A 9525-nucleotide genomic window follows, 5' to 3' on the forward strand; every position below is an offset into this window, starting at 1 on the left:
TGGCAGTGATTGGGATCTACACAATAGATGCTATTCAGATGCTCTGCTAAGGCCCGCAAGGAGGAAAAACATCGACAAATCAACGAGAATGAAATTTGCTTTTGATGCTGCTTGCTTGAGCCGGCAGCATGTGGCGTGGCGTGGCGTGGCATGGCCAAAGACGGTGGTTAATTGGAATTTTTAATTATTATGATTTGTCATTGCAAGTGAAAAGCAGAACAAAACAAGTTGGCGGGTGGTAAAAAAAAAAAGGAAGAGGAGCTGGAAATCATTACGCATTAAACTAGGACTATTAGCAATGGCAGCGTCGACAGTTCGGCATATTTTCGCTGCATTTTGTAATCATTTTAATTGCCCCAATAATGCTGGCGGTGCAGGGCATCGAAGCCGCGGCATAGGAGCGCCCGACCGCCCGCCTCACCTGTAGCAGCGACCACACTTTATGAAAATCATTAAGTTAATTACATTTTTTGCACGCGCCCAAATGCAATGGCAGAAACACTGAGATGGCAGTGAAAGGCAGGTGAAAAGCGAGCAGAGAAAAATACATTTAAAAAAACATAAACAACACCCGCGCCCAGCCCAGCCCGCGCAGCCAGACGCAGACAGGGAGACAGAGGGACAGAGCGAGAGACACAGGCACAAGCACATCAAAATTATAATCAGCGCCACACAAAAGCACACGGCGCGCCTGAAGTTAGCTGCGCGGGAGCAGGAGGAGCTGTGGGCAGGAGGCTGCCAGAAACAACAAGTACAACAACAACAGCAGCAGCAGCAACAACAACAACAGCAACGTTGGCGCCTGAGCTTTTGGGCACCGTCGGGGATTACGCTAAATGGGCGCAACAACAAAACATAGTATATCAAAAAAAAAGAGAAAAAAAAACAAAGAAAAATAACAACAAAAAGTGGAAGAGAAACAAAAAAAATGAGAGAACATGAGAAATATTTTCATAATACTAATTGCATCGTCACAATGTCATTTTCAGCGAGCGGAAGGAGAAATGTGCGGCCCATGGCTGGTGGGGCTGCGGCTGGGGCTGTCTGTCAGAGGACAACGTTGACGAGCAGGACGAGAACGAGAACGAGATGAGTTGAAATGAGATGAGATGAGATGAAACTGAATTTATGCTAAATGCAGCCAAGCAAAAGAAACAACAACAACAACAAAGACGCTGCTGATGACGACAACGACGCCAACCGTTGCATAAATCCTGGCAGCAAGGACTCGACTCGACTCGAGCTCGGGCTGCTGCGCGGGCTCGGGCACCCGGTTGACTGCCTGGCACAAAAGAAAATGAGTTGAAAAAAAAAGTAATTAAAAAAGCAAAGCAACAACAATTCCACTGAGCCAAGCACGAAACTACGAATACGCTACAAACAACCAGCTCAGATCGAACCAGCTAGATATATCTATAGCATTATATATTAGTAGTGCGACTGAGCACCAAATGTTGAACAGCAAAACTTGGTGATAAACAAAATATTTATAAATTTCTATATACCTTTATGGTATATAGAAGAGCTTAAGAATAAAATATATATTCTTATAAATTGCAGAAAAGTAATATACAAATATAACATTAATTTAAATAATTTCCATTTATTCTCTTTTTTTTTTTAATTTTATTTATGAAATATTTGATTTGTGACTTGGCTAAGCTATATTAATAAAACAGAATATTTAATTCAATAATATATAATAAAATTATATGAATTTTATGATGAACTCATATGTCCCATATAAAATTGTTGTCTTTACAGATTTATCACATAAATAGAAGCGTGCACTTTAACTATTTGAAATAATAACAAATATTTAGGTATTTATCACTAAACATTTATTATTATTATTATCGATTAGGTATTAGCTAATAAAATCGTCGATCATATGCAATTTCTTTTCTTCTTCTTACTTAGTCTACTTATAAAATCTGCTTATACACTCTTCTTATAAATTCATCTTATACATATACACTCTTCCTATAAATTCATCTTATACTTAATATACTTATACACTCTTCTTATACGTCTACTTATACACTTTTCTTATACACATTACATATACACTCCTCTTATATACTTTACTTATACACTCTTCTTATACACTTTTCTTATACAATCTTCTTATACATTCTTATACATTCTTCATATACACTCTTATACACTCTACTCATTCACTCTTCTTTTACACTCTTCTTTAACACTCTTCTTATACACTTTTACTTATACACTCTTCTTATACACCCTTCTTATATACTCTTCTTATACACTCTACTTATACTATCTATTTATACACTCTATTTAGGCACTCTTCTTATACACTCTTATACACTTTACTTATATACTCTACTTATACTTTCTTCTTATACACTTTTCTGATATAATCTCTAGGTATCCAATATGAAGTGCATCTTATAGTACCCGACATCTCACGTAGGGTACAAAAAATTCAAATGCATTAACACAACGTAACAATGTGGGCAAATGTTAACATGGAGCGCTAATTTGCCACATGCCTCCTGCCACATGCCGTTGCTGCAGCAGTTGCAGTTGCAGTTGCTGCTCCATGTTCCAGTTGCCGTTGCCGTAGCTGGTGACAAGTAGGGAGATGCCTGTGACACATATGACTGACAGCCATGACAGAAGTTGTGGCAATTTGAATTGACACTGGCTACGGCATAACGGTAAAATGTTAAGAGTTTAAGGCAATGAAAATAGATACTCAATTTAAGCATTTTAATGATTATTAATAAATTTGATCACAAATAGTAACAACATAAATAAATAGAAACACATTAACAGTTAGCATAGATACACGCCCCAAAATATGCAATGAATTATTGTCAGCTGCGACGCCATTTTATGCAAAGCAACAACGTGTGGGTGTGTGTGTGCATATGTGTATCTGTGGCATGTGCTGCGAGCATATTTAATCAAAATGCAGCTCCAAGTATACCAACAACAACAGCAGCAACAGGGGCGCGCTATAAAAATAATTAACAGCCAGCTAAAGCTGCACGTGCGAGCAGGATGGCAAAACAATGTGGCGCATTTGCACAGGCGCTTGTTGCCAGTGAAAGACCAATCAGCGCGACAAGACAATGGACACACACACGCATACGCATACACACACACACACACACACACACGCACAGGCAGACAGACAGCTGCTGCAACGCAGACAAATGCTCGCTGCTCAGGTGAAACGTGTTGCCTAATAAACTTCAGTAGCAAAAATAAGTAATAAGCGCAACAACAACAATGTGAACACAGCAACAACATCAAAATTATACATTTAAAATGGCGGGCACAGGGAGGAGATTGCCGACTGCCGACTGCCGACTGCCGACTGCCGACTGCCAGCTGCCAGCCAGCCAAAAAACGAAAGAAAAGAAAACGAAACAAAACAAAAGGCAAACATGAAATTATTTTCATAATTTCAATAAGACGCTGTCAACGCTGACGTTCATCTCGTTGGTCAACCCCCATACACAAACACACACACATACAGCCGCACACACACATACACACAGAGAAACATAACTGTGCTCGCTTATGATTGGCTTCGACGCTAAAGAAGCAAATGAAATAAAGCAACAACACGAGCATAATGCAGGCTAGCGCTAACTGTGAAGGAGGGGCGGGCGGCAGCTGCCACGCCTATGCCTCAGTGTTAATAAATAAATATAATTTTAGCGCAAGCGCAGGCAACACACACAAGCAAAAGCGACAGCAAGCGAAACAACAACTACAACAACAATGCCAGCCAGCAAAACAATGTATGCAAATGAGAAAATTACATCCCTTCATTTGTTTGTACCGCACACTCATGCACACTCACACACACATTCACACACACAGACGCCCACACTCACACACACCAGCTAGCATGCTCGCATTGTTGAGATTTTTACTGTTGTTTCCGCAACTCTGTACGGCTGCCAGGTGGCATCAGCTGTGGTGGCAACCTTATTTCTGTGCGCCTTACTTACGCTTCTTTACCCAGAAGCGCAAGCAGCAACGAAAACAAAAAGTCAGCAACTATCTCTATCTCGCTCTGTCTTTCTCACTCACCCTCTTTGCTTTTTCTCTCTCCTTTTTTCTTGGTCTCTCTTTCATTCTCTCTCTCTGTCTTTATCTCCCTCTCTGTCACACTCTATCGCTCTCTTTCTCTGACTATCTTTATCTAACTGCATATCGCATATCTGTGCGCTTGGGTGTGTGTGTGCGTCTGTGTGAACGGGGTGTTGCCGTATTGTTTAAGTGGAGACGTCGGTGCCGTTTCTCAACTGCTGGCAGCATTAAGTGATTTGAATTTTATTATTCACAGGTGCATCTGATACATGCACGCACATATACATGCACATATGCTTACATATGGATAACAGTGGAACAACACCAATAAATACGACGTAAAAATAACCTTTTAGTTTTATGTAATTACTATCCTAATTAAATCGTAAGTGGCTGTATTGGAAGCTCCTTGGCCGATATTGGAATAATACTAATAATATAAAGAAAAAAAACAAAATGAACAAAACAAAAATTAACTAACAAAATTATATACTGACGAAGAGCAGATTGGAAGACATACAAGCAGATTCACGGATAGATTGCAACGACCAAGAGGTCTAATCCCTGCCAGACCCTTAAGACGGCTTAAACGGCAAGGCTTTGATAAAACGATGGGAATGCAGTAAACTATCGACTTTTAGTTCCTCATAATGTGACTGAGGTTTGGCTCTAATTCCATATATATACATGTGTTTTACAACTTCTACACTTAATAATAAGGAAACAAAAAAAAAAAAATTATACAATGTGTGAAAAATTATTGCCTACTTCTTAGCGTACCTCAACCCACTGTGCAACGTTCGTAGCCTACCCAACTGCGCTGCCACAACCCGCCTCCAATTGCAATGCAAGTCGTAAAGCTAACGGCGTTTTTGAGGTTTTTGTGCTTGTGCCGTAATTTAACGAAGTCAAAACGAGAAAACAATAAAAGCCGACGCAGCTAGCAGAACGGTAACAAGAACAACAGCAGCAGCAGCATCAACAGCGCCATGTTATTGTATTGGTGTGGGAGAGTAGTGCACTCATTAAGAGGCAAGCTCTCGGGACTTCTCCTTGAGTGTGCGTGTATGCATACATGTGCATTATATTGTTGTGTGTTATATTTGTTTATGTTTACAACGAGCGAATGAGCGAGCTCAGCGAACAGAGGATGCGCGCGCTCCTAGCCACCTGCCATTCTAAGTGGTTAACATCGTGAGCGAGACGGCTTGTGGCGAATTCACCAGCAGAGCGAGTGCGAGAGCAAATATTCAGCTGTAGATGTCGAAATATTAATGATAATAACTTTATGTACGTTTAACATAATTATGCTAATGTACATTACAACCAGTCGCCTCGCAGTGGGCAGCTTTTTTTTCAACTAACAACCACGAAAACTTAACATTTTAAGTGTGGGCGGGTGTGTTTGTGTGAGTCTGCGAATATCAATTAGCTATAAATTACAATGGGCATTCTTCTAATTATTGCCCACACATAAGAGCATGTTTGTACGAATGCTTCGAATCGCAGGCGCAGCCACAATACAACTCTCACAAACACAAAAACATTTATATATGTATATAAATATGTATATGTATGTGTGTGTGTACGTATGTCTATGTGCAGTAGTTGATTTGACTGCTGCTGCTGCCACTGCGATTGCATAAAAGCCAAAGGACGCTGCCTGCACTCCCGCAGTCGCTGGCCAAACGCGCACTTCGAAAGTCCACTTTTTTTAGTTGGCTCTAGCGCCATCTACCGTGCATTATCCAAAATAGAAATCTACATTTTGCGTGTGTTGTGCAAAATCTTTTTGTTCTTTTTTTGTGCTTTGTGATTGAATGAGAATAGTGAAAGAAAACAAACAATTAGAAACGGAAATTGATAAATAAGAAAAACTTGCATTATCAAGTTTAATGGCAGGGCCATTCATATCGCCGCTTCCGGGCGATCTGCTCACGGAGTACATGTTCGGCCGAAGGCGCCAGAGACGGAATCGCACCACATTTACGCCACAGCAGCTGCAGGAACTGGAGGCCCTCTTCCAGAAGACTCACTATCCGGACGTCTTTCTGCGAGAGGAAGTCGCGCTGCGCATTAGCCTCAGCGAGGCACGCGTCCAGGTGAATCAATGCAGCCGCCAACCATGCTTAAATGGCCACGGTGCAGCTTAATGTGCAAATATTGTTCATTTACGAGGATCATTCGTATACGGCACATACCAAAGCGTAATAGAATTTTGTCCTTTTTTTTAAGTACTATTCAATGTGATTTCAGGATTTTATTTAATATCAAAAATTACAGTTAGTCGAGAAGTAATTAGCTATAGATGAGCTGAAAAGCTAAGTTTATTTTAGCTAAAAATATAAAGGAATTCTATATATTTTAACAGTTGGTTACGTATATGAAATGGCAGATTCATAGATGATACCAAGATAATGAAAAATGTGTGGAAATTTAGTTAATAAAACTTTGTAAAGGTAGAGCTGCATTATGTTTATGGGAGTCGGATATATAGAATTATTGATGAAATTCTATATGCATAAATGCTTGTGCAAAAATTATACTATATGAAATGGAAGAATCATATTATTTACAGTTACAGTTTTTATATACCACACAGAATAACGCCTTGCAGCGATAGCCGTGTGTGTTCTATGCGATCGAGTTATTTGACTTTGGTATTTTGTATTACAGGTGTGGTTCCAGAATAGGCGTGCAAAGTGGCGTAAGCAAGCGCGCCTGCAGCTGCTCCAAGATGCATGGCGGATGCGCTGCCTCAGTCTGGGCAATCCGCCAGTTATAGGCGGAGGTAGCGGTTCGAATAGGCCAACCAATGGTACAGCGGGCAACGGCGGCAATGGCAACAGTCAGATGCCAGAGAATTTATCTGCTGGCAATACACCGGGCAGCAAGGATGCATTGATCAATAGTGATGTGGGCGTCAATGATGTGCCTGTAATAGCTAATGGACAAGGCGCTGGCAACTTTACCATGATGCATCCAGCTTTTCAACAGCAACAACAACAGCAGCAGTCAACGCATTCACAGTCCGAGCATGAGAAGCTATCGAAAACCTATACCGAGCTGAAGCTGTACAAGGAGCCGACAGCGCATGGTGTCTCCGAAATGGATCTGGGTGGCATGTCTGCCCTTGGGCCCACCTCCGATGAAGGTTCTGATGGCTCTGATTCTGAGGAAATTGATTTGACATCGGGTGCCTGCATAGACTTCTCTCAGAGCAGCAAACTGCAACAGCAACAGCAACAACAGCAACAGCAGGCAGCAGTTTTGGCGGCGACACAGCCGCAGACCTCAAATGGCGTGCATTAGAGCTGAGGGTGTATATAGCGAACAATAAATGATGCATGTAATGTTAATGTGCATTTCAGCTTATTAATTTCCCTTTTTTTTTTAAGAATTACAGACACAATTAAAACTTAAATATAGATTAAAGCTTACCGTCTTCTTTTCATATTTAAATTCAAATTCAAGTTGAGCCCTTATCGAAAATTGATATCGATTAGTCTTAGTAGCAATTGATAATGTGTTAACATAGCTTATGTTAACCAACAGTGCGGTCACTGCCTGTAAATGTACATAGTTTTTTATGCTCACAAAATCTTAGCTTAGAGTGAATTACAGATGAAAACTTAACTCGAAATGATGGAAAATAAAAGTATTGCAATTTGGTAAGTACAATCCCAGTTATCCATTGCAACCCAGTTTACGAGTAAACCAGTGAAATAATACAATCTGCTCTGTGACAGCTGCCAGCGAATATATATTTCTGAATATCAAAGGCAAATTAAATTTACTTATATTCTTCAATGTATCATATCATTAAATATTCGTACAAATAGGGTATGTATCTTTCCCCAAAACACACACTCATAGTTGACTAAATAATCATAAATGATTGTAATATTACTAGACCTGATGTCGGGCCGGTTACTATGCTTGACGGCACGTTTACGTATATTACGAAAAGAACTCCTAGTTAAAGAAAATAAATTTACATCAATACCGTGCCGGGGACTTCCCGAAATATAAAAATCACTTCATTTTATTTATCCAATAATATGGACATAAGAGGCCAAAATCTGCCGAGATTGTAGCTAAATCTCCGCCGTTTTACATTATGACTCCATTAACGTTGACGCAAAAAAGTCTTATAGTCTATTTTTTTAAATATTTAAAAAATAGGACACTTGATGTTAACAGTGCCAAAATGAGCAGAACATCGATACAAGCAAAGCATGAGTCTCATAGCACGATGTATCTATCGTATATAAATCGAGTTCAATTAAAAGTTTAGCAAATATCTACAATTTGCAACTGATAAATGATTTTAAAAACCCCTAAGCCGGAATTGTGACACTTTTTGTAATAAGTTATGAAGCTTAAATATATAAAAATATATACTTGGATAATAGAATGCAAATAACATAAATGCAGAAAGTTATCCAGCTCATAAAGGTCTCAATACGATTGCCATTATGAATAATTAAAAATATACTGAAGTTCAATGATGATGGACAATCATTAATTGTAAATATTATAAATTATGCAATTTGAATTTCAGTATATTTTGAATTATTCATAATTGCAATCTCTAAAACAAACAACTTAAAATTGAATTTGTATTTAGTATGTTGCTAAATGCAATAATTCAATACATTGAAATATATTAACGGTTTTTCTACCATACGATAGTTATGAGTATATGTAATCGATAGTCCATAACTACTCACTTGGTACTGCTAGTCAGAGACATTTCTTAAATAACTGAACTAAAATAGTTTAAAGGTAAATTCATTTATTTATTTCACATGGCATGTTAACAATCGCATACAATAATGACCTGCAAGAGATTGATAAGATTTCCCACCAATAAATTCGGTGCACTCTTAAATTCCACAGTAAAGTTGTTTATTTTTGTAGCCCGCAATGTTAATATCAATGTTAAGTGTTTTTAATTTTGTTTAATAAGTGAAATCAATTATCAACATATGTATAACTGTATGTAGTTTTCTCCTCGCTTATTGCTCATTTTCCGCTTAACGTCTAATACATAAATAATTTAAAACTTACTTAACTATAAATTGTTTCAATCGTAGCCGATTCTGCTGGACTCTTCACATGAAAGTAAAACACATTTTAAAATGCAAATAAACAATACTTTTGGATAATTTCAATTAATCGGTTGAATCGAAACAAAGCTTCACAATTCACGAGCAAATTGCTTACAATAATTTACATTTAACAAATAATTAATTTAAGTTCGTTCAAATATTAACACAGGGCAAATGAAAAAACCGAATATCATCATTAAAAATAAACAATACGCACAGAAAACGTCAACGAATTTGAAGGGCCTTTTAGTTTAGTAGTCATTTGTGTTGAAAAAAAAAATTATCTTAAGTTCTAAGAGTTGTTACTGTATGTGTAAATATAATGCTAAAAAAT

The 9525-nt window shown here is 38.4% G+C and overlaps 1 protein-coding gene across 1 annotated transcript; it reads left to right on the forward strand.

The window, feature by feature from the left end:
• Positions 1–5840: 5840 nt before the first annotated feature.
• On the forward strand, positions 5841–7406 carry LOC111603178 (diencephalon/mesencephalon homeobox protein 1-A). Its single transcript, XM_023320659.2, has 2 exons — positions 5841–6179; positions 6754–7406. The coding sequence occupies exons 1-2, from the start codon at positions 5973–5975 to the stop codon at positions 7387–7389; spliced, it is 843 nt and encodes a 280-aa protein (XP_023176427.2). The 5' UTR covers positions 5841–5972; the 3' UTR covers positions 7390–7406.
• Positions 7407–9525: the final 2119 nt, after the last annotated feature.

Source organism: Drosophila hydei, unplaced genomic scaffold (assembly GCF_003285905.1).
Source record: "Drosophila hydei strain 15085-1641.00,03,60 unplaced genomic scaffold, DhydRS2 tig00000211-arrow-pilon, whole genome shotgun sequence".
NCBI classification, from domain to species: domain Eukaryota; kingdom Metazoa; phylum Arthropoda; class Insecta; order Diptera; family Drosophilidae; genus Drosophila; species Drosophila hydei.

Bases quoted from the DNA above. Each gene is read 5' to 3' on its own strand.
- LOC111603178 (XM_023320659.2), top strand. From the start codon at position 5,973: ATGGCAGGGCCATTCATATCGCCGCTTCCGGGCGATCTGCTCACGGAG. The intron at 6,180-6,753 runs GTGAATCAATGC...TTTGTATTACAG, and splicing joins TCAGCGAGGCACGCGTCCAG to GTGTGGTTCCAGAATAGGCG.